Raw genomic sequence first — 25784 nt, 5'->3', positions numbered from 1 at the left:
CTAAGGTGTCAAGGAAGTATTGTTTTGTATTACAAATATGGAAAATGTCCAAACAATACTGAGCCCTGGTGTACACGGGACGAACAGACTCTTCTTAGTAATCTGCGTTGTTTAAGCTGAATCTAAAGCATGAGTCTGTGACCCTCCGTATGTGGGTTTTACCAGGGAGAATGAGTAGTGTGATCCCTCTGAAGGTGCCCCTCCAGTCAACGACTGCTGTTCCCAAAATCTGTCACATGTCTCAACCATGAGGCACAAGCAGCTTCTACTGTACTATTTCTCGCACTGTGTTCCTGCAGGGATGAGGGAATCAGTCTGTTACTTGGCATTTCCAGCAAACCCCCACCACATGTGGTCTATTTAACATGCTGGTCCGTCAGCCTCTCTGCTATTTGATCCAACCCACCACCAGATGATGATCAAATCTGCCAGAGGGTCCAGAGGTGCAGCCTCAGGCCCCAACACATGGACCAAGAGCCTGTGCGGCCACACGAGAGCACCCTCTGCTGGTCATATGAGTAATTGTAACAAAATCCAGCACTGGGCAGTGGGAGAGTCTGTGGCTCATCTAGAACTAAAAAAAAATACTACATGCAAAAGTCTCAGCAACATCAAGACTCAACCCTAGTGGTCCCCTAAATTGCCTTTATTGGGTTCAGGACTGTATAGATGTACACACATTTAGCTATCTTACCACTTCAAGGCCAAATAAACACCCTCAACAATAGAGCAAATTTGTGAGTATGATCAGGATAATAATCAGGATTAATCTGATAATTGTTTCGCATGTATTTCTACTTATTGTTGGGTAGTTTAATTTATTATAGACCATCAGATTTGATAAACTCTCTGTATGTTTTGTCTGCAAAAACCTTAATTTGTAAAGCAACTAATAACTAAAGCTATAAGCTAAATCTAGTGGAGGATAAAGTACCATATTTCCCTCTGACATGTAGTGCAGCAGAGGTAGAGAGTGGCATGAAAAGAAAAGACTTAAGTACAAGTGTGCAGCCTCATATGTGTCCTAGTACTAGAGTTACATTGCACCACTGCTGCTGAGGTTTACTGAGAGGGGGAGGAACATGTGATTCACTGTTTTACTTACTTTTATGCAACCTGGCAACATCCGCCAACCTGTTGGCTCTGCCTGCGTAACGTTACGTAAGTAGCGTTGGTCCGCCGCGCACGCAAACACTCACAGAGAGACACAGACAGACATCATGGCGGACGTTTTGGACCTTCATGAAGCGGGAGGCGAGGACTTTCCTATGGATGAGGATGGCGATGGTGATAATAATATGTATACTTATAGTGGCAGATGCTTTATAACCCCGGTGGTGAAGTGGTGTGTAAATACTGAGGTCGTACGTTACATCAAAGTGTCCGTGGCCGAAAAGGCGCTTCAGACGCTGACTGCGTGGTAGCAGGCCTGAGGCATGCTAACAAGCTAACGTTAAGCTAACAACGAACCGGTGGCTCATTCAAACGCTCTTTTAAGCTAGCTAGGTCGTGGTCACGTTTAAAAAGCACTTCCACTTTCAGCACATCCGTTTTAAATAGGTTTCTTAGCTTTACGGCTTAGTTTACATTACAGAAAGATATAATTTGGATTATTAGCCGCTGTGCGAGTTGAAACTTCCCTTAGCCGTTAGCTACCACTAAAACCCATTAACAACACTTAGATGCGTTTTTCACAATCCAAATACCTCATGTGTCTGTGCTGCTTTTGTATAATTATAGTGTAACTGCACGGACTCTATCTACATAGTTAAATGTTTTTTTTTAATGTAGTTAATTGTTAACATCCAGAAACTGAGCACAGATAAAGTTGAAGAGGAATGCGCAGCGAGGTTTTGACTTGTTTGAACTTCACTTCCCAGAAAGCATCCACAAGCTGAAGGAGAAAGCCAAGAAGAGGAAAGGACGAGGCTTTGGCTCAGGTCAGTTTTCGCCTCTGTGATACTAGTTTGTCTGTTTAGCTGATCAGCAGAGTTTTAAGTGTTTTCTTGATTGCTGTGTCCAGAGGAAGGAGCCAGGTCCAGAATCAAAGAGGACTATGATACTGTGGAGCAGGACGGGGACGAGCCAGGCCCTCAGAGATGTAAGTGTTGCACTTCATATTGAAGATGTAAGATAATACAACAAAGACGCACTCTTGTCACCCCAGAGTGTCTCAGCAAGTTGCTACCTTACTTATGAACTTGTAACGAAGTAAGTAATTAAATCTGGGTGCCAGCAGTCATTGGCTTATCAATCCCATTCACATCCCGTTTATCAACGATGCATGGAAACATGTGAACAACCATCAAGATACAAAAGTTACTATCAGCTGCACAATTAAAAAAAGATTTTCAATTTTTCTCCCAAGTTGAGATTCCTGTGTTTCTGGTCCGGGTTGCCAGAAATTATGTTAATACATAGGAGGCACAGCCTGGAGGTTTGAAGGTTTTATGTTAGTCTGGTGTTTATTTGTATATCTTGCAGAGAATTAGAGCTTTAACAATCAGCTCTTCAGTTCACCTACATGAAAGCACTGCTTGGTTTATTACCAGAGCGCTGAAGGCTTTCTTTGTCTGCGTTGTGTTGCAGCCGTGGAGGGCTGGATCCTGTTTGTGACAGGCGTACACGAAGAGGCCACAGAGGAAGACATCCATGACAAGTTTTCAGAGTTTGGAGAAATCAAGAACCTGCATCTCAACCTTGACCGCAGAACGGGCTACCTCAAGGTGAGACAAATAACCAGGCGTCGGTGGCATGGTAGTGAGTTTCAGTGTATGCAATTGCTCCAATCGAATCGGTGAGCTGAACCAAATGTATCAGCTACACACAATTCACACACCATTTGTTGACTTGATTTAAGCTGGTTTATATTTTGGTTGTTGGGTTTGCACACTTATTCGCCTGTAATCTGACCATGAGGGGAAATATCTTTTGCATTGCACTTTAAAATAAGAGAAAGAATTATGTTGAGTTTTCTATCACAAAAAAGATGGTTTGGAGCACCAACCTCCGTCTTTAGTATCGGCGCGCATCGTGGATGACTAAGATGGCGCTGTGCACTTTTGTCCGATGAAGAGCAGCGGCGCTCCAGATGTCACTTTGGTGCTATAAATAAATGGACATTGGAGCCCTGCAGTGTGTGAGCAGTTTATTTGTTTATTTCATTACTCTGTCAGGAGTGCCCTGCTTGTGTTTGCACATCACTTGGCAGGACAACTAATTTGTTTGACCATTTATGGTGACCTGACAAAGCCATGTATGACAAGTTCGACGCCAGAACAGAACACCATCCAATCAGCCAAATGCCTTTTTCTTTTTTCTTTTTTTTAATGCTTTGGCTCTAACTACACTGAGATGTTCCAAACGTCATGTTGACTCAACCACTAAATGGAACATCTGCCCTAGTTTCTCTGAATCGCACCAATTATTGGCTAATTGATAATGGATACTTTCCAAATGGAGCAAAGCTGCATCCCATTAAATTATACAACTAAAAACTATCACATTACAATAACAAATGTTGTTTTTCATCCTTCCCGGCTGGTATGAAGACTCATTTGTTGTGTCTGTTTAAAGCAGATTTGTGCTTTTTCTAAACAAGTAATGACATTTTGCAAACAAATCACATTTATTGTATTTTACCTGTGATCTCATTTTAGCGTGAGTTACAACTGGACATGATGTTGACATGCCAGGAAAGACAGAATAAAAGTTACCTTAGGGTTTGCAACTATTTACAGTGCTTAGAATGTATGTTTTTCTGCTATGCTAGGGTATAGTATGATGCATTGTTTTTTTTTTTATTGCTGTCCAAATGTACAGTATGCCTCAAGTTTCCTGTAAGCCACAAGGTGGCAGCATTGTCTTGAGTGTGAAGTAAGAACAAAGCACCTCTGGCCTGAACTCTTTCTCCACAGTTGAGCGAACTAACCATAGAGACTGTCCATTTTCATTACCGGCTGTCTGAAGATTAACATGATGTAGTACCAATCTCACATCTCTTCAGTGCGTGGCTGCAGCCTGAAAAATATTATGAGATTCTTCAGTGATCAGTAGCCCTGTTGTCTGTGCTCTTAATTTATATTGGAAAAACTGCAGAAATTCCCAAGCTCTGATGCAGTAAATGTGTAATAACTCACATGATGTCCTGATAACTGTCTCCAGGGATATGCACTGGTGGAGTATGAGACATACAAAGAGGCCCAGGCAGCCATGGAAGGGCTCAACGGTCAGGACATGATGGGGCAGCCTATCAGCGTTGACTGGGGATTTGTCAGAGGGCCCCCTAAGAACAAGAGGAGGTGAGGGTGCTGTGTGTCATCTGTTTATCGGTGAAGGGAGTGTTGTCCACATTCTACATGTATGCTCTTTTGGTAGAATTTCATCATGTCATTGTGCTATATTTAGCTTTTTTTTTTTTTTTTCCTTCAGCGCACAGCACTTGATGTTTGCAGTGTCGACAGTGTGCCTATTTGAGCTATTTAGAAAAAGTGATGCGTGATCCGAGTTATTTATTCACCACCGTTTCCAATAATTGATCTACATTTTCCTGTTTAGTCTAACGTGTGTTTTCTCACAGGACCGGTGGACGGAGACGCAGCAGAAGTCCAGACAGGAGGCGGCGTTGACTTTGGCAGTCGTCATTGGCTAGAGGAAGTGTCTGTCACTTAAACCATTTATACGGCTCTCAAGCTTTCATAATGTAGCTAATTTCAAGTTTTTGTACAACATTTTCGAGTAACAGTTGTTTATGGTACATATTCAGATAAAAAAGTTGCTCTCTTTGAATGAGATGAATTTCAAAACATTACATTGACATAACGGCAGCATTTTCAGTTTTTTGGAAATTGCTTATGCTGCTTTACAATGCAACAGACTTGTGAGGGTAGTACATACACGGGGTTGTTCACTATTGCTTCAGAATGTTTCAGTTTGCTCAATGTTACGTGCATTTTATTGTGATTGAGTGTTTTGTTTTATATTGTTTGGGGAAATTAAACTTTTTAAAAGGTGAATGATCGCCCTGTTTTATTTAGCACTGCTAATGACGTAGTGCTTACATCATCCTGGATGACCTCACCCCGGCCATGGTGCCGCCCCGGCTATTTTGTCAACTCCAGAAGCACCTGTCACTCTGCGCTCAGTGCCGCACTCATAGGCTACTTGGGTTAAACCCCTTGGTCCTTGTTTTTCTGCAGCCAATTGGCGAGCGAACGTTTTCTACTCTGCCGCTCTCATTTGGTGTTTACTCCATCGGGGAGCATCAGTCAAAGGATCCGAAAATGACCATAGGTGCTTATAAATGTCAATGAAACGGACTCTTCGCTCTGATTGGTCGGCTCTTCGTGGGGGGCGGGCTCACTTCTTCGGTTGACGTTGTTGTTGTAAGTGGTGGAGAAATTACTTTGTCGGTGGTGGTCCGGCTTGGGATTTTACGCTTAGTTCCACCCATGAAGATGCTAAAAAGTTAGGAATTGTTGGTCTCGGAGGCGTATATGCTAGCCACAAGTCGATACTTGCTGGGAAACTACACAGGACGATGAAAAAAACATCTGCGAGGCCGTTCAAGGTAAGCAGTAAAGGGATACTCCAGCTACTAGCGTTAACGGTAGCTAGCGCTAGCTGCTGATTAGCCAGGCTTGAAGTAGCCACTTGCTAGCCAAACGTTACGGTTCGGCGTACTTATTGGGAAAAAGACCAACACGTCTTTCTAATGACCATTCATGCACACGTATAGCAGTTCCCCAGAGGGGTGATTAAATAGTCCGTTCCGTGAAAATAAAGTTATTGGACTGAGTGTAAACGATGCATGAACCCCATGCGTTTGAACGCCTCAAATGCGTTTATGTAAGCATGTGTATTGTTCGTTGATATTTTGTTCCAAAGAATAGTCGTAGCCATAGTAGCTGGCTCAGACTCAACATTTAGGACAAGCCATCATCACTAGCTCTCCATCTTTTTGCAGGTTGGCGAACGGAATTGGTTTCTGGACATTACGTTAGCTTTCCGAGCTGTCAACTATAGCCGTGCAGCTTATACATGCCGTTTGTAAGTTGTGCTGAATGGGAGGTCAGTTCAATATCTCCCCCTTTATCACTTGTGGTTTCTGCCTTCAGAATTAACTCGCAGTACATTAGCTAGCTTTCGAAGAGCTGGCAGTCACGATCCAGGTTATCTGAGCCCGGTTTTTACTCAAGGCGCATGTGTGATGTAACATTAATATTTTCTTAAAGCACCAGCTTAGAAACATGCGTTAGAGTTAACTGTTTACACTCGCCCACGTGTATTTCCCAACCTCTCAACAGGACGAATGCTTTCATTAAGCATTACATCAAGTGGCTGAGTCAAGGCATTTCTCCCCAAAGCTTGCTGCCAGATATGGGTGACTACAGCCTGAGCTGGCTGGTCATTGGGTTCATTCTTCCCTGCTCCTTTTGAAACTAGGACTGGGCTTATTTGCCGTCATTTCCAACATCACCACGATGAGAGAGGGTTGCGTTACACTTTGCCTTGAATTATTCAGGTCTTGTGTTTGTGGACTGCTCTGTTTGCTCGGCCACCAGGAACACACAGTCAACATGAAAAGTATGACAGTGGTACAACAAGTTCTTTACTGCACTTGGCCTTCAGCGACTGTTTATGTTGTTAAAAAGCCATATCCTGTTGGAAAGGCATGCGGCACCAAGTAGGAAACCCACCTTATAAGGCCGGTAGAATTTAAACAAGCAAGATGTTGTGTAGTAGGAAACAGAGATGCATCCAGCCCTCCCACCTGTACTCATTCCTTCCAGCGGCTGCAAGGGTGATGTTTGAAATGCGGGACACAAATGACTGCCTGCCAGCAAAGAAAACGGCTGATCAGTGTAGAGCAGTGTGGAAACTTTGAATAAACTACCAGCTTAATGTTACTGGATATGGCTGCTGGTTTTGTGTTTTCTGCCGGTCAGTGTGGCAGGTGATCAGGCAACGTGTTGACGCGTGATCATATCTCTCTGGATGATGAATTCAGTTAAGTTGCCAATCAGCTCTGCACACCACCATAAGCTGATGCGCCGTCTCTGTGAGTGTGTGTGCTGTCGGGCTTCATTTTGCAAGTCTCTTCGAGGAACATATTGATGCATCCAGATGCACACAGCTCTTGGGGCAAGTATGTTAAGTAAGGTGTAGCATCCTTCCCACTTCAGATTCCAAACTGGCAGGGTGTAAAAGGAAGAATCTCATGAGATAAAAGCTTTTTTTTTTTTTTTTTTACCACTTAACATAGCAAAAACACAATTTAGCCACAAGCGGATGGTAGGAGCTGGTTTGTGAATGCTTGAATGGCTCTATCGGTCAATACACAAAACAGCCAGCACACGAATCCTCTTACAATCTGCCTCCAATGGCGCAGAACAACACAGAATATTTTTGAAGCATTTACTCACTCAATTATTTTATCCTTGAACCATTTGTATTTTTTCGATTATCATACTGAGATCTGTCAGTATTCAAATGGACTGCGGTAAGCATTTCACACATTTCTTGTATGAAAATGATACATAGCTGATGAGAATGGTAAAGTGTTTTCACACTGTTATCTTGAATGGTCAGTAAAACGCAGACGCTCGTAATGCTTGTTGAAAAGGGTTTGTTTTAGAGCTATCATCTTCTACTTGCAAAGTTGCAAGATTTGGTGACAATGGTATTATTGACACTGTCATATGATTACACAACGGAGGGTAGAGCTGCAGCAAGCCAGTAGGAGTGTTTGTGTCTAGTTTTGAAGCAGGGTTTTAGTTAAACTTGCTAGTCTTTCTGGTGGGAAACGTGTTTATTCTGGAGCATTACTTCTCAATGGCTTTGTGTTACTATCTTAACTGTATCATATCCGTAATAGCTTTAACATGGATGCTTAGGTTTTTTTGTGCTGGGCGGCTGTGGCTGTTATGGCTGCTGTGGTGACTATAGTGTTTCACAGGGTAACCATGCTGCCTCAGCATCGCAGAGGGTATGAAAATTTAAATTCGTCTCTTGCTGGGCTCCCCCAAACAGCTGCTCACCAAGTGTGTTTGTGTGAGTGCGTCAGGGATCCAGTGTCAGTTTCAGAGTCAGGCCCATTTGGCCGTGGAGGTATTCCCATAGGATCTCTCAAACACGGCCAGATTAATAAGTAAGTAGATGAGTGCTTCTTCAGGTTAGTGGGACAAGCACATGAGTTCTGTGTCAAGCGTACATGTTCCTGGCTTTGGCAGTTTTGCAACCTATTTGCTCAGCCTAGACCAGACAATGAAGCGGGGGCTGCGCCTCGCACCTGCTTCCTCTTGGACACTGAGCAGCTATCGCTGCGGTCAAGATGAAGAAATGTCATATCATAAATATGACATCCATACAGCTGTGCATCCTTGGTCTGATCTGTAAGTGGCACCGCTCAAAAGGACTGGAACTGATGCGATCCGAAACAGAAAACTACCTTCGTGCCTACATTGCCACAGGGAGACGGGGATCAATAGGTGGCTTGTCTCCACGAGGCCTCTGTGTCCAGACAGCAACTCATAAAACTCTTTGGAGCCCCACCCTCCCCAGCATGGCTGGTTGCCTGCCAGTCTTGTGACACAGCAGCCAGCCAGTGCCCAGGGCTGTTTGTGTCAGGGTGGAGACACCTGGAACTGAGGCATCTACCTGGGTGCCAGCAGCTGCTTGACTAGGGACAGCATGCTGAGGACAGGAGGCCCTACACTGCCTGCTTGGGGATTATATTTAGGTAACTGACACTGTTGTTAGACAGCGGAAGAGACTGTAAAGTAGGATGGAACGGTTATATGAGGAAAGAAATAGCCTTATATGCCAACTGAGCAGCCATTATCCCATACAGCATGAGATGCCACTCCCACAAGAGAAGCTATGGTAATGAGAGCTCGCTGTATCAGTTACTGTATGCTGTTCGCCTTTCCCTCCTCTATATACACAATAGGGTGGGGAATTGATAATAATTATACTTGCCACCAGCCAAAACCTCTGCCTGTCAGAAATTGTGGCACACCTTGTTATATAGCTGTTAAATATTATCATTACTTTGTTTTTTTTTTAAAAAGACTTACATTTTAAAGTGAAGAAATTACCAAAACAAACACATGTTGACCATTTTAAGTTAAACGCTAGCAAGGAGCTTGTCACTGAGTGTTGTGTCTGTCACAGCACTTCTCGTGACTGCTGTTTCTTTCCTCTCAAAGTTGTTTTTCAGCTTTGTCGTCGCAAATATCCCAATATCACAGGGTTTGATAACACTATCAAATAAGTTCATGAGCTCCTCGCATGATTTCTGCCTCTCTTTGTATACAAATTTGTTAAATATTTTGAAATAATTTTATTGTTTTACCATTTTCATCCTTTTACATTGCTTACATGTTACTGTGTTTTTTTTTTTTTTTTTTTTTTTTTATGTCCAACCCGCTCCTCACTTCCTAATTCACTATGTTTATCAGTAGCTTCAGTACTTCTGCATCCAGCAATGCTTGTTGCTGCTGCATGTAGTCATTAAGTAAATTAAGAAAATGCAGTATCGGTGATATGACCAAAACTAATACTGATGTTATCATAATCAACCAGGACATCTGTTAGTTTGTGAAATGTTGCTTTGAAAATTCATATCAACGTGTCCTGTCTGCAAAAACTGTTGTTTAGGTGACACATTCAACTCAATTCAATTGTTTTATTGTCATATGTACAGGAAACGCACAATGATGTTCCTGCTTTGCCCATTCGGCTACATTGCCGCTTCAGGATTAAAGAAAAAATAGATAAATAACAAAAGAAAGGAGATAAATAAACCGTAGATATACAGTAAACACACACAAGATGAAACATATGTTCAAGAGGAAAAACTTTTTATACAAATTCAAGTAATATATACAATTCAAGTAATGACTGCACCCGGATATGTCTAATTGAATCCTGATGTAATAGTCCAGCTATATAATAAAGTTACCTCAGAGTCATTTCCAAGTCATTTTCTGTCACAATACAGGAAAATCCAGAAACCCAGTGGTAGCTGGTGGAACTGAGAAGTAACAAAGGCTCCCGAAGAGGCTCAGATTGGATTGTATGGGCACCTGTATGGTAGAGCTGATAAATTCACCAGCAGTATGGCCAAAGTCTGCTAACACTTGTTCAGGGAGTGATGTTTATTTCAGTGCCTTGTAGCAGGTGAATAATGAGGGTTAGAAACCACCTCAGCCTGTGAACAGTAGTGTAGTTTTCAGTGCAGACTAGAAGGCATCAGCCCCTCCTGCCCTGCCCTGTTGATCCAGGACAGCAGGAGTAATCCCACACACAGCCCTGATGAGGAGCCTGTCACCCAGGATGACATCACACAGGGAGTGATGTGAAGTCGCCCTGCTGGGTACAGGGCCTGGCCTGCAGCACGTGGGGATTCACATGAGCATTAGTGCTGCCCGCCTGCAGAGGCGGGTGCTTGTTGAGCCACTGGCTTGAGATCTAGCAGGGCTTGGTTGGCTTCACATTCAGGCTGATTTAGCAGGGCTGGATCTTGAACATTTGAGGCAGTCCTGTCTTACAACATGGTTCTTGAATGTTGTGGCTCCATTTTGTTTCTAATGTTCAAGCCTTTTTGGAGATACCTTTTTTTTTTACAGCAGTCTAATTTTGTTTAAAGTTAATTCTAAAATGGCACAGCCTAAGGTTCAAGTTAGTGTCAAAGAAATGTCTTCTATTCCTCAAGGGTTACTATGAAAATTAAAGCAGTGGTCATCTTGCTTGCCTTCTAAATGTGAATTATGTAATAGCAAGCACTGTTTGTACGCTAAGCAAAAAGGATATTTTGTCATCACTGCCAAGCCAGAGACATTATTTGTTACCAGTGTGTAGTTTCATCCATCAACATGCCAAAGAGCAATGTGAGAGGTAAGGTTTTTCCACTTAAGATCTTAAAGGCATTGTCTGTAATATTGGAGAAACTAGTAATTACATTTTGAACTATCCAACAGAGAATATCCCACCCCCTCCCTCCGAAGCCTGTCTCCCACAACTCATGATTGCACTGCCTGGCTACTGCTGGACGAGGCCACGATAATGACGAAGAGACCACCGCCACAACTCCATGACGGACTCTCATTCATTGTGTGTACACCTGCTTACAGACAACCTCTTCCTGATTTTCGGTCTAATAACTCTGAACGCTGCTATCACAAAAGCACAAGCAAAATAGCTTGAGGAACGTAAAGTTACCCTTAGCTCAGCGTTACTGCTCCCTCAGTCAGAGGCTGGGCTTTATGCTAACAGGTTAGCTCCATGGAACCCTCTCTCACTATTCGGCTCAGTGGGTGTGTGCTTCATGCTGGGTAACTGCAGCTCGACTTTTGGTCGCACCTCCTCTGCCATTCTTGCATGACTAGCTCGCTAGCTTTAGCAACATGTCTGGCTAGCATTGTGGAAGACTGCTCATGTGCAGTGAGTTCACAGGCAGAGGGCTCACAGGTACATATGTAGACGGGCAGGTCCGTCCAATCCATTCGGTTCAATGTGTAATTTTTGACGTGGCCTTAGTGGGAATCCTATACTATTAGCAACATGCTATCTATTTATACGACACGTTTGGGTTATTTAAATCCCTATAACCTAGTTATTACTGTGGAGTCATATTATTTCTTGTGTAATTCACTGTTGAATTTCCCCATCCTGTGCTGATAAATAGGTGGGCTGTGTTCAGATGGATGCGGAGGCTTGTATTTCATTACAAAGGCTAAAAATCGATCAAGGGGCCGCCAGGGCTGAATGAGGGCTCCTCACCCACAGAGTCTGGAGTTTAGGTTGGCAGCTTTCTGGAATACTGAAACCAGCACATAATGTTCACCAGGTGAAGAGATTTATCCATCTACGTCAGTGCTGCTGTCCCTCTGAGGCACAACAACACTTATGACTGGGCGCTCTGCAGCGGACACTCTGGATGTCTTGTTTCGCTTTGTGCACATCTCTAAAACAGTAATGCATTGATAACAGATTAGCTTCCATTTCCCACACTCACTTTGAGGATCAGATACCCTCATTACATTTTCTGCTGTTTCAGGTGTCCACCACACTGACACTGTGCACAATGTATTGTGGTCTCTGTGTGGAATGTGGGAATGCCTCTTATGGTCCCCTGCAGCCCTCTCTACACTAGCCTGCTTCATGTGGCTGGTAATTAGCCCTCCTTGTCTGGTGATTACTGGGCCTGACTGCAGTGATATGCCCCGGGCACAGACTGGGAACCTCTGAGGCCAGCCGTAATAGACTGCCTAATAAACTGCACAGCACACAGACAGAGAGGGGGAAAATAAAGACTTGCAGCCATTGGTGGACTATGAAGAAAAAATAAAACTGTGATGATCAACACAGGGTATTAACCGTATACATTTAAAGTTACATTACACGTTTGTAAGACATTAAACTGAAGGCCGCCCACTATCCATCCTTGAGGCTCAAAGGACGAGTGGGTCGTCCATCAATCGGAAAGTCTGCTGTTCGTTCCCCGGCTCTTCTCAGTTCTTGGGCAAGATATTGAACCCCAACTTGTTCCTGAAGCATAGCTTCAGTGTGTGAATGTGAGTGAAAAAATAGAATAGTTTCCTCCAATGAATGATGTGTGAATGGATGAATGGATGTGACGTAAAAGCGCTTTGAGTAGTCGAAATGACTAGAAAGGCGATATACAAATACAGACCATTTTACCATTTGCTCAGTTTTGGCATCTTGTAAGTTTAAAAGACAATCTTCCTAAAGATTAAAGACTGAATGAAAGACAGATTTAGGTAAAATGCAAAATGATGTCAATCATTTAGTCATTAAAACCTGTGATGTGAAATGTCTCTGTGAATATTTTGTCACATCTAAAGGGAGAAGTTATAAAATCTTGAAATTCGCCCTAGTCTTACTTATAGCTGTCTCAAGCTGAATCATAGAGACTGTGGACCAGAGATCATCAGCTGCCCTCAAATGAGACACATTGTGTTTAGGAGGAAAACCTGTGGGTAGGCCTATTTATTTCACTTAACCGTATGCACATGGAGGAGTAGGTGATGGGATAAAGTTTTGTCCAAAAATTCAATTCTGGGCAAGATTTCTCCTCTAAAATGTGAGCCTGTTGTTCCAGGTATTGGCATGCTGACAGTGCCACAGTGAACTATGTGAATTGAGAGATCTCTGCTACATACTCTGACGCACCATGACATCAGCTCTCAGACACTTCGATAAACACTTTTGCTCAGAAGCTAATACTGCCCATTGCAGCTGGGCTGTTATTACTTTGCTCCAGTGAGTATCGGAGTCCTTTTTAGGCTGAAGGGAACCACTATGAAGCATTCTAACATCCTCGTCGTTTTGTCTGAAGCCGTGTCCCTCTTCCTGAACCAGACTGACACCTTTCCACCTCAATAATGGGCACAGTGGAAGACAAGTTGACATCATCTCAGACGTCACTTGCGTGCTAACTGTACTGGCTGTGTTGTATTGAGAACAGCAAAGCCTCAGGGATCATTGTCTTTTTGTTAATGAAAATTAGGCCAGAATTGGGCGGGTACTTGTTTGGGTGTCATGCCTTAGGAGAGCTGATGACGTCACCTATATGTGATTGCCTTTAATTAAGGCATTAGGCATTCACCAGGAGGCTTTGTTCCTGTCCGTGTTTAAATGTTGGTTGTGGGCTGTTTTCTGAGCTGTGCACAGTGCAGAGTTTCTATGTTTAAACTGTGATTATGAGCGGATTATTTTTAGACGATCTGAAACAGGAGGTTGCTCTAATTCTAGCAACTCAGAGATTAGGCTAGGTGGTGATTCTCTGTATGCTGCAGTTGTGCTTACACAGTTGTTATTGCACTGGTTTGAAAGCAAGCATAGATACTCAGAGGAAGCAGTCTAGTGTCTAATGGGCAGTAAGGTATTTCCTTATGAACAACACTAATAATGAAAGTGAAATAATTCCTTTCTAATTCCTTGTGTTCCATCGGGTCTGTGAACTATTTAAAGATCAGCTGGACTTGGTCCAGCCGCAATAACTAAGTTCAAAGCTACTGCAACCTGAGGTCAACACTTCTTATGGCTCCATACACAAGTAACAATAAAACTGGGCTCAGATTCATGATCCGTAAGTAGATCTTGTTTTTTTCACCTTGTTTTGCCTTGAGCTCTCATAGAGAGAAAGGCTGGCTGCCGAGTTCACATGGATCAGGTTTGGATGTTTCTGAGCCAGCAAGCAGGATAGGGAGGCCGCGAGAGGGAAGTTAGACCTGGCAAATTTTTGTGTGATGACTGGACAGCTTTTGGACTAGACCAGCTCGAGTGGCACGGCCTCCGAGAGGGCAGGCACAGTGTGGAATCTCTGACATCAGCTGTGTGTGCATTCAGACTGGTGTTGTCTTACGCATTACACACACGGACGCCCACAGCTGGTGGTCAGCCCTTCATCAGGGTCGGAATGTGCATGCAACACACTTCACACTGCAAAAATGTCATCCGTTACACTAATGATAATATACTTGCAGAAGGAATTTTCTGAAAGATTTTGATTTCCTTGTAGGGAGGCTGAGGTTTTCCTCCTTTTTTTTTTAATTTTCACTTGACTCACTTGTTTGCAAACACTTTATAAGCTTGAAACGTCTTAGAGTGTAGGCCGAGGCGAGTGGTGAAAGATAATTAATGTCCTTATTTGGGAAGAAGATAACCAGTCCTTGCTGCAGCTACATCAGGGTTCTTTGCTCCACTAAAGACAAAAGATGTCTTTGATTCTCATGAAGAAGCTCTTGGATTCACATGAAGGAGCTTTTTTTTCTTATAGCTAATGGACTTTAAATGGTCCACTGGTTCCTGTAATTCACATGTCAACAATAGCTCGGTGGTTGTTCTGTTTTGCTGCTGTTCAGTAGGTTTTATTGATTTTTCTCCAATGGCCAGCTTACTAGTATATTTCCTTTTGTCCAGGGAAATGGTCACACTGCAATTTACTGTATTGATTTCTGAGATGTAAACCAATGGCAACTGGAAGCATCAGTTCCATCCCTCAGTAGTGGTCAAGCACATCTGCTCAGCTGAGTGGAAGAATTAGTGAAGCAGCAGTTTAGAAGCAGAGCAGGATGGTTAGCAGTGCCGAGCCAACAGAATCTTACATTTTGTGTCGTTTGCTTTTTCCTTTTCTTACTTAAAGGTAAACCTTTTGTCTTTCTCCTATCTGATGAAGATATTATTTAAAAGTACCGTATAAATGAGTTTATTTGACTTTGAGAAAAAAGGAAAAGCATCGACATGCTTCGCCACGCAAACTTGTTCCTGCAGCAGCCTTGTCTAAGCCTGAGGGGCATTTACAACGCAATGCTGTAGCAGAATGGAAACCTTTTGGAAACGAATGTGCCTGCGTTAATTCTGCTCATATGATGCATTCAGTTGCCCTTGAAGACAACAGCAAATGACAAAATTGATGAGACGTCTTGTGCTTTTTCTTCACAGAATGAGAAATTTGTCTAAGCCATGATGGGTTTATTTATCTGTGCTGTTTTGTTAACACATCTACAACACTGTTGGTAAAGAAAGCATTGCCCAGCCTCACAGATTCATATTACGCTATGCCAAGCAAAGATTTTGCATTGCTATGCTTTGTTGTGCATTTTCTTGAGCGAGGCTGTGGGGACCGCTGATAAGCCCTTTCTTTTTTCAACGCCTTTGCTTTTTAAGGCAAAGAGGGTCTGAAGCAGTGCATCGTATAGGAGAGATTAATTCTGCTGAGTAAATGTGCAGCAGTGCCATTGTACTTCTCCACCGAGCTGAGAGAAACTTTGGAAGAACTGGGTAAAGGGCTTGGTTTTCCTCCCATTCCTTAGCCAGGCAGCGATCAGCCTCCTTCCCAGCTGTAGCGCTCATGTTATATAATGAGTCAGTGTAGGCTGACTGGGCTCAGTCAGTAACCAGATTACAGCAGCGCTCCACAGATAAAGACAGATGAAGGACAGCCATCTCACCACACCTTTGTTTTTCTTCCTCTTCTGGTTTTCTCCAGTCATTAGGTGTTTGCTGTGATTGAATGTTCACAGCAAACCCAGCCCTGCTTCTGAGAATGTCAAAAACAGGCCACTGAGAAAGCAAATTAGCAGGGAAGCCTTTGCTCCATTCACTCCTGCAAGTTTGTGTGCGTGCGCCTGCGGTTTTTGGGATAACAAGCTGCGCCTACCGCAGACTTTTAGAGCACTCACTTAGACTGACAACCCTAAGAATGTAGGAATGATTGAGATTTAAGTGTATCAGTGGTGGAGATTTAAGTCTCTCCACATTCCCCTCATTAGCTGTCAATAAAACCTGACTGATCCTGGAGTTTTCAAGCTGATATTGATATTTGAGAGTTGAAAAAATCTGACAATAATATATTGGCTGGTTAGAACTTATTTTAGCAAAAGCATATAACATAAATAATCTTAATGAGGATCCTTTAGATTTGTTTTTCCAAGATTCGTGACCAGGATGTATACTAACTGAGACATTTTATAGTTTAAGAATTGATTTGTCACTGCTCTCCTTTTACCAAACTATGTACTGGAGACGCTGTTTGTAAATTAAACCAGTTTGACATACCTGAACTGCAGTTTCTAGTCAATTATTGGCCAACTTATACATAGATATGATCTCTCTACACTAAGGTAATACTGGTAGATACAGTGGTGGAGCTCTAGCTGTTAATATTCACTGTTGTGGGCAAGGGTTGGATGTTTTTTTTTTTTTTCCCAGCATCACTCTAGACCAGAGATGGAGCACTGAGGCCACACTTATCACTCCTGCTACAACTCCCACCCGCCACATTGCCCTCCCCTGTTTGCTTACTTTATGTCCTTTATCTCAGCACTCATGGCTTTGCAGGGCTGAGAGGGTGTGTTAACATTCGCTGAGATCACAGGAAAGGTTTATGTGATTGAACTAAAATAGAAGTGACACATTTGTAGACGTAGTCATTAATCACGACCAGTCATTGACCATTAAAGGGAAACAGAACAACTCAGTCATCCTCATTTGGTAAAGTCTCAGCACAAACTGTGCCGATAATGAAATAATTCTCAGGCCGGGTCATTGTTGAGTGTCTATTCAGGTGTAGTGTACTCCCCTTGTTCTTTGACCCCAGCTCCTTTCGCTCTTAATTGTAAAGCAAAGCTCATGTTTCACACGATGAATGTAACCTTAGTGTGCCAAACATGAGGTGGTGAATCCTCCATTGTAGACATGTTACAGACAGTCCATGACCCTGTTTCCCTCGTTCAGGGAGACCTGTCCTGTCTTAGTTGAACAGGCATGTGGAGAAGCAGGTTCTGTGAAAGGCACAGCCCGTAATCCACATGTAAGTGAAAGTGTGACTCAAACAAGTTAACGAAATGTAACTTGTTTGTCTTTAATTCGTAAAATGTACATGGTTTACCGAACACACTGCAATACAGATCTCAAGACCTCAACCACTTCTTTTTGGAAATGTTTGGGCAACACACCTCCTTCTAAGATATAGCTCTGCTAGTTACCCACATTAGCTAACAGTCAGTAGTGGTTTGATATGGTGGATGGTGCTAGCTAGCAGCGCAGATCACATTTGGGTAAATGTATGTATCCATCCCCAAGTTCAGGAAGAGAAAAGAAATGGATTTTGACATAAAAATACTCAAAAACATTTGGCATATAAAAAGATAAAGGAACCCAGCATAGCGTCACACAACTAGGACTTGGAAATTGTTTTTTTCCTTTCATTTCGTTTTTTAAAACAGCCATCATCAATGTTTTTATGATAATAGCAGTTCTGGTTCATCTCACAGCCCTCATAGTGCCGTTGTCGGTGGCAGCAGCAGGCAGCTGTTTTCCCTGAAAAAGCATTTTTTTGAAAAACAAAAAAACCCACCGTACATTACCTGCTTGGCACCAAGCTGCTGGCCAACACAGTGAGCTGCTAGCCGGTGAACACAGTGGAGCATTTAGCTGCTAAAATACCAAATGTGGATCTTTTGTATTAGAAAATGTTTTAGGGTCCAATTTCCAATTTATTGGTTCATGTTGATAAATGGAAGGTTACCACAGCTCCTCTTCAGCATGGTATAAAGATTTAGGTCATGCCATATTGAGTGACCTTGCATGAGTAATCTACACAGTGAAGCATGACAAAGCATTTAGAGCACTAGCGTCTTTTGCGCCCATTAGGCTACAGGCCGCGTCTTTCTGTCCTGCCCATTGTGTGTCATACATTTTATTGTCTTTTTCTCTCCTTATGCTCCTTATCTTGGTTCGCTGTGAACAGTGGGTAATGGCCTCACCCCAGGCCGATAGCAACACATTGCACCAACACTGCTAGACGCTGTCGCAACAACACAGACAAGCACGACAACAACAAACCATTTTCATTTAGCACCTTTCATGCAAGAAGTGCAGAATGCTGCAGATAGAAAATGTAGAAGAGATAGATGAGTTCTAGCTCACAACAGAGAATCAAACAGAATAGTAGAAATGAAATAAGTATTCATATAAAGATAGTGTTACGGTAGTAATTAAAGCAAAGTAAGTTGCATTTATTATTTCTTGTGGTTCTTCTGTGGATTTATAATCGGGTTGAATTGACAGTTTTTGCTTAAAGAAAACTCGGATATGTGCACAGTGATTCAGATGTCTGGACCCAAGGCTTTTATGAAGATCAGTGTGTTTATCTTGCCATCTTCTTATGCTGCAGTTTACACTTGTCTTTTCTGTCAGGCTCGAGGATCGGGCTTGTTGAACCGCCCAGAAAGAGAATGATGCTGAAACTTCACCAGTTTAGCCGCTCATTGGTCAGCAGTAGAAGACAGTGGTTGTGCTCAGCTGTTCCTCCCAGTGAGAATGTAGATACCATCTGAAATGTGAGGGAATACATTCCACAAGAAAAGCATACAAGTATTTCTTTCATAAGTGATCTACAGGCTAGCAAAACAAACTTGTGTCCCCCAGCCCCAGCGGTAAATTGACCCTCTGGGCCCATTGAGGGCTGACGCAGTGGGCTGTGGTGACCTCCCTGTCTCCCTCAGTGATCCAGGCCATTCTCCCAGCCCTCAGCTCAGCACCCACGTGTTGTCAGCAGCTCCTGTTACGTAAGCTCTCCTGCCAGACAAAAGCTCAGCCATCCCAGACACAAATCACTGACTGCCCCATGTTGGCAACGGCGCTGTTAATGTTAGCCAGTAATCCACAGAGGCTCTTTCTTGTATAGAATTTTTTTTTGCTTCCTGTCTGAGTTTTGGCCACTAAATAAAAAAAATCTGATTTTCAGAGCATGAAATATAATTTATGATGCAATTGTTTGATCACCATGTGTCATTGCCATCACACAGCCTTGACAGTCGAGGCTTTACTGCAATTTTGAAACATTTTTTAAGGAGAAAACCCGAAAAAAGGTCTGGGGTGGATGTAACAAATAATATTTACTGTTGTTACGACAACAAAGTTGCTGTATTCTTAAAAATCTTCTTAAAATTTTTTTTTACTAGCTGCTGGTGTGTCTGAGGCAGCAGAAGGGCAGAGCTTCATGTCCGCTGACAGGCTGCGCTCAGCTGATGCTCCGGAAATGTACAAGTTCCAGGGCTCTGACTTAAGGGCGTCTCGCCTTCGCAGGGATGGAAAAAAAACTGATCAGTGAGCAAGCACTTCGGCACTCTTGGATTGTGTGCGCGCACACAGTGAAATGAGCCATGACATTTATTTCAAATGTCTCACTGAATCAGAGTAACCAACGTTGTCAGAGCATTGGTCAGACAGATCCAGAGAGTTGAGTCCAGCTTCAGCTAGAGTACATACGATAACTCCCATATGTCTGTACGTGTATATACAGGCCAGTAGTACAACGGGGGGGTGATTTGGTTATTGCTGTAGACTGATCTGGTAACTACAGCTTGCCCTAAGATGTGAAGTTTTGGCAGAATATTCATTTAATAATGTTGAAACGTACTGTACTCCCCTGGGGGGAGAGTGATAACCTGATAATGGGTCACATCTCTCGCCTCCGTCCAGATGCCGTCTCACTCCCTCTTCCTCTCCTGTCACTTTTCATGCCTTAGCTCAGTGTTCCTGCCTGTGTGGCTACTGCAGCTGCTTCTACACACAGTATGCTGGTGCTCATGTTTGCTTGTGGAACAGTCTGTTGTTAATAACTGCAAGACGTAAATCCGTAAGAAGTTCAAAAACATGGATATCATGTTATAAATGAGTTTTATAAATGTAAATGTCATTGGGCGAGTGTCAGGGTGAGGGGGGGGTGCAGTCACAGCCAGGTGTGTAGTAATAAGTTTACATCTACTTTATCACTGATTTAATGCACCACCCGATGAGTAAGCTAAGACCCAAATCAAACCAACCCACAATGTTGTGTGACCAGCAGATATAAGCCGTGTGTGGCCCACATGCTAAATGCTCGTGGACAAACTTTTACCGTCAGTGAGGTGTTTGAGCTACACTGACGAAGGCTGTTATGTAACTGATCATCAGTTGTATGGACAGGCAAGTGCCGTCTATCTGAAAGGAATATATCGTGAGTTTGGATCTGGGGCACTTTGGTTTGATTAGTATATGCTGGCATGTTAATGAAGTTAATGTTATAGCCTAAAAGTGTTCTTTGATTTAATAGATCTATCCTATGATGTCATCAAATACATATTTTCTTTAGCTTTACCTTCGCTTCCACCCCTTTCCTTTTAAAACGTAGGCTAATGCAGTAATGTTTACTCAGATAGAGGGAAAAAAGTGGATCAGCTAAAATGTACTCCAAGTACTCTTTACTTTGATGATTACACTTGGGTATTTTTTATGTACTTTGACTTTTACTTGATATTCTAGCACTCTTTCCATCTGTGATGAAGACACGTAGCAACAACCTTCCTTATTAATGTTTGACTCATGTAGGCTAATCTGACTTGCTAATGTGTTTTCATATCTGATCCAATACAAACGACAAGTCATTTTCTCTCTGCGTACAGATTGATTAAAACAGTTAAAAATGTAAAAAAGATTCATGATTTCATGATATCACGGTGTAACACCAGAGGCCTTGTGGGACGCTATCTGCAAGGATCCTGGCTTTTTCTCAGAAAGGAGTGTTTCATAAGTGTTTGTGAAGGAGAGCCATGTGACATTACATCCAGTGCATCAGAGTGGGCTCACAGGAATGGCTGATGTTACAGGCCCAGAGTGACAACAGCCAGCCTTTTGTTGGTCTGTGTCTGTACTTTCTGTCCACAGCCCTGCACTTCCATCGCCCTTTTAGCTGTTTATTCTGGCAGTCAGTGCCTTGTATTGTGAGGTGATGTGCCGTTATTTGTAGTCCAATAACAGTGTTTCTCAGAATCATCAGACCAATAAATTAACTTCATGACATGGTATTAAATAAACAAAGAAGAGCATTTACATAGTATCCTGACAAGCAGAGGTTGGATTCTGCCTAAAACCATAGCAGGGCCTCTGAGTAGGCCCATTCAGTTGCATTCTCTAAGCATTTTTGGAGACAGCGCGACTACATTTTATGATTAGGACCACCAGAACTTGGACACATGCCCCCTCTTTTATGTAGTTTTTTTTGTTAAATCCCTTAAATCCTCAAATTCTGCAATGAGCATAGACCAAGTTGTAGGACATGGATCGTTCTTTCTTAAAAAATGATCTTTTGTACACGGAGTACAAAACGCTGTGTGCAGGTCTGAGCAACAGCAGAGCTACAAGAATATCAGAAGTCACCAGTTACCAGTTACTGGTTAAACAAACTGGAAGCTTGGCATTTAAACAGGGACAGGTTTCTGTTTCAGTGTCTAGTGCCTTTAATTGGGTTTAATTAACTAACAGATGAGTTGTGAAGTGAGATGTGATGTTGTTGTTGTGATGTACTGACCATACTGTACCTTATGTTAACATCGGTAAGTTTATCATTTGGTGTAGTTTAAGAAAGAACCGTTAAACGTAATTATTTTTTTTCTCTCTGTCACTTTTTCCTATAAAAACAGCACATTGTTACATCTGTAAATTGTCTATTTATTACCAAAGCATGTATTAGTAATACATTTATAATGGAAAAATGATCCCTATTTGTGAGACTTTTTGGAAACGGCACTTGTCACGCAAGTCTACACAAGCTTGTTGCATTGAACTCAGTCACATGAGATTGATGCCACAAGTTAATGCCTCACTGTAAGTGTTCAGAGCCCGTACTCTGCTCCTTTTGTTCCATACTTACACTGCCATAGAGAGAGTTGAATGTTTTAATGTTAGTAACCTCTCATCCCTCAATATTAGTACTCCCTAATTCCTTACACATGTCCACCAAAGCCCAAGGCTTCTAACCTTCATTTAGCTTAACCCAGGTCAGGGTGAGGGTCACAAAGGTCAAATGACTCACATTGACCCTTTCAGGTCACCCTCCAATGAGACAGCGGTTTGTGTCAAAAACAAAACTTTGGCTCTTCATTCATTGAAATTAGACTGCTGCACTGCACTGCACTTGTGTTCATTGGTGGGCTGTGGCAAAAAAAATGCAGCCACGTCTAATGCAAAAGTTGATCCTGGCTCGGCCTTTGCTGCAGTGCAGTGCACCACAGATAAAATGTAGCGTGGTGCTTGATCAAACATGTGCAAGTGCACTTCTTGGAGATTAAACCTTCATAGTGTGTCTCTTCCAGCACTACGTCAGTTATACTGTAGGAAAAAAAGATTGTACTTTTAAGATCCTGTCATACAGGAAAACATGATGTTGAGTCTAATAACAAACTGGACTTCCTGGACTGGTTTGTATTGTGTCTTTTTACTAGTACCTATAGCAACACGCTCACTCCAACAGCCCCTGGTGTTTTTTAATTCAGCGCTATTATCTGTCACAACACAAGCCCACACCTCTGTGTCAGTCTGAATTGGGACTAAGTCTGTTTTGATACCCCGTGGCTTTAAATGGTCAACTGGCCTCGGTGTCACATCTCTAACTTGTGTAGGTGATCAGCAGAGCCGAATGTCACAGAATTAACAAACCACAAGAATGTGAGGAGACCCTGCAGGGGAGGATGCTGAATGCCTGACTTTGCAGAGAACACTCTGGAAATACTCTGCTGGCTGAGAAAGGCTTCTGGTACTGAAGTCTGTTCCTCCCCTGCGTTGCCCGTGTGGCTTCTTCTGTAATAATGATGAAGAAGCTGAGGGAGGCAGGGAGAGCATGTGGGGAGGCAAAGATGGAGAGGTGTAAGAGTAAACTCGTGACTCATCAGGCGCAGTGGAATAGGGTTCACTGAGTCAGAGATGAAGCAGGAACATCGGGTGGTGGATGAGCCACGGGACGGATGGGAATAGATGACTGTAGGTAGATCAAAAAAAAAGGAAAGAAAAGTCAGTCAAAAGTGGATTATGCAGTTTCCACACTTCAAGGCAGCACAGTGACTGGATGGGTTTATTTTTGTGCACAGCAATTCTGTGAATAAATTAAACTGCCATAAGACATTATCATTATTCATACGCTGATATCATGTTGGATGCTGCATTTAAGTCACTGTTTGCATGTAAAAAGGCAGCACAAAGTATTCTCCTGAGATCAACAAAACTAATACTGGTGATTTGTCAAAATGTCGAGTTGTAGTAGCCTACGGTAGTGGAGATTTGCATCCAGTATTTCGGCCCGAAGATGAAAGGTTTCGTTTGTTCTTTGACCTGCATTGATCAGCAAGGTAGATGATTCATCAGATGAAACTGTTACTTACACATCCGAGCAAAGCGTCGGTGGAAGGACAAATGTTACAGAGCACGGCTAGTGTCCAAATGTGGTTCAAAGCACTGCTGAAAAAGCATATGTACGCTCAGAATATCTTTTCTGGTAAAATAAAAGCTTTTAGCTTTAGCTTGGCCCCGACAGCACACCATTTTAGCCAGAGTTGCTTTGATTCATGCCTTTTGTCTGGCTGAGCATTGATTGCCCTCTACATCCTTTCTGTCAACGGCCCATTGATGCCGACTCTTTTTCCTCTTAGTCTTGATAATGTTTCTGTATTGATTTCAATGCCCAACTGATGCGGGTACTTTGGATCTGCCATTGAAATGTGAAGAGTAAAACTGTCTAATTGATTTCAGAGGGGCCTCTTTGAAGGAATACCATTTCACCACATCACGCTGCTCGGTCAAGTTTGACTTTAATATGTCTATGACATTGTGGCCCATTTACTTACCTGCTCTTGACATATAATTTCAATAAAATGTTAAATATGATGATATGAACAAAAACTTTGCCAGCACAGCAAGTACATTTTGGGATTCGATATCACTAGCTGATATGATTATCTCCAATTGATTTGGAATGAAAGCTGACTTTATCTCGGCTGTTTGCTGAACACTTCACACAGAAAGAATTGCTTTGTTTCACACATGGTTTAAGTGTTGTATGGTTTCTGCTCAGGCCCTTCATGATTTTTCTCTGGCAATAATTCTCGTCTATTTACATTTTACATATTTAATTCTTAACAACCCATCAAGTCGTGTTTACAAAAACGGGATGAAGACTGAAACGACACAGTTAAGCTGCATGACAAACATCACAGCTAACAGCAGCTACCCGACATGTGCTTGCTGTCATTTGACTTTTATTAGGTTATAAGGCAAACTGGAGCAAACAGTTCATCGGTCCTGTTGACTTTAGGTGCCATCTGTTGTCTTGGGTGGGACAAATGACTGCAAAGGTGTCAAGTACAAAAGTAACCAGGCCACAACAGGCTTGCATTTGAAAAGGGGGTCATTTTTATCAGTTTGCCTCCCATTCACTGTTGTACACACTCCAGCTCCAACACTGCTGTCATCTCCTGTAAGCTGTTACAGCTGTAATCTTTACACGAAATGTTTCACCCCTGATGAATTTATTCCTGCAAGTTTAATCTTACTTTATCTGTGTTCTCTTTACAGGTGTGGCTGGTAGAGTAGCACAAGGTTCAGGACTGGACCCCCTCCCCTCCCCTCCCCCCCCATCCCTCGCTGGAGAGCAGAGTCTGTATTTGTTTTTCTTTTTTTTTTTTTCTGCCCGGACACAACACGCAAACCTGTGAATTCATGATCACATGACCGCTGATATGGACACAGTCCTGTCCGACTTTGTCCGTTCCACTGGAGCTGAACCGGGATTGGCCAGAGACCTGCTAGAGGGTGAGTGAAGTTGACAGCTGGTGATGTTAAGAGAAGCAGCCAAACTGACCGCTGTCTCATTTAGTGCCTCTGGCTTGTTACTGTTAATTGGGCTATCGTACACTAACAGAAGGAAGGTATAGCAGGAGTCAACATAGCTCCTGTTGCCTAGCAGCAAGAGAAGTTGCAGATGAGTATATGGGTTAAAAATGTAATGCAATGCAGTGAACAGTAGCAAGCAGAGATGTGCTCCAAATCCTGATATTTGTCCATGAGAAGGAATGTGCCTGTACATGACATAAGACAGCCTATGGTTACGCTGTCTTGTGGTAAATATGAAGAGTCATTAAGGATGTGTCATTTGGCCGACATAAAAACAAGATTCAGGTTGTCGTGCTGGACCTGGTGGCTCAGACAGATGTTACAATCCCTCTCTCCCGTCTGTAGGCAAGAACTGGGATTTCACTGCTGCCCTCAGTGACTTTGAGCAGCTACGACAGGTGCATGCTGGGAACCTGACATATTCGTTCGCAGAGGAGAGACCATACCTGCCTCCCGAAAAGGAGATGGCCAGGGTGGGACGGCCTGTACTCCACCGCCAAGATGAGGTGGTGCAAGGTGAGGCTACCAGCAAGTGAGGTGTTGTTAAT

At 42.8% G+C, this 25784-nt stretch overlaps 2 protein-coding genes across 5 annotated transcripts in view; both read left to right on the top strand.

Moving 5' to 3' along the window:
• Positions 1 to 1188: 1188 nt before the first annotated feature.
• On the top strand, positions 1189 to 5015 carry rbm8a (RNA binding motif protein 8A). The gene is made up of 6 exons (XM_070835348.1): positions 1189 to 1287; positions 1881 to 1940; positions 2024 to 2101; positions 2590 to 2726; positions 4165 to 4301; positions 4580 to 5015. Exons 1-6 carry the CDS (start codon positions 1221 to 1223, stop codon positions 4626 to 4628), a joined length of 528 nt encoding a protein of 175 aa, XP_070691449.1. The 5' UTR covers positions 1189 to 1220; the 3' UTR covers positions 4629 to 5015.
• A 385-nt stretch (positions 5016 to 5400) lies between these two features.
• otud7b (OTU deubiquitinase 7B) overlaps positions 5401 to 25784 on the top strand; it is a 33589-nt gene continuing 13205 nt past the window's right edge. For all 4 annotated transcript variants that reach the window (XM_070835291.1, XM_070835290.1, XM_070835289.1 and 1 more), the window contains exons 1-3: positions 5401 to 5569; positions 24919 to 25155; positions 25582 to 25752. In XM_070835291.1, coding sequence (XP_070691392.1) covers positions 25071 to 25155; positions 25582 to 25752 — 256 coding nt within the window. In that variant the 5' untranslated portion in view covers positions 5401 to 5569; positions 24919 to 25070. The remainder of the gene's footprint in view (positions 5570 to 24918; positions 25156 to 25581; positions 25753 to 25784) is intronic.

Source organism: Pempheris klunzingeri, chromosome 8 (assembly GCF_042242105.1).
Source record: "Pempheris klunzingeri isolate RE-2024b chromosome 8, fPemKlu1.hap1, whole genome shotgun sequence".
In the NCBI taxonomy this organism is placed as follows: Eukaryota; Metazoa; Chordata; class Actinopteri; order Acropomatiformes; family Pempheridae; genus Pempheris; species Pempheris klunzingeri.
This window is presented reverse-complemented; position numbering and strand designations above follow the sequence as displayed.

Coding starts and splice junctions, on each gene's coding strand:
- rbm8a (XM_070835348.1), top strand. CDS start 1,221: ATGGCGGACGTTTTGGACCTTCATGAAGCGGGAGGCGAGGACTTTCCT. Junction 1,288..1,880: donor TATGGATGAGGATGGCGATG/GTGATAATAATA, acceptor TTCACTTCCCAG/AAAGCATCCACAAGCTGAAG. Junction 4,302..4,579: donor CCCCCTAAGAACAAGAGGAG/GTGAGGGTGCTG, acceptor GTTTTCTCACAG/GACCGGTGGACGGAGACGCA.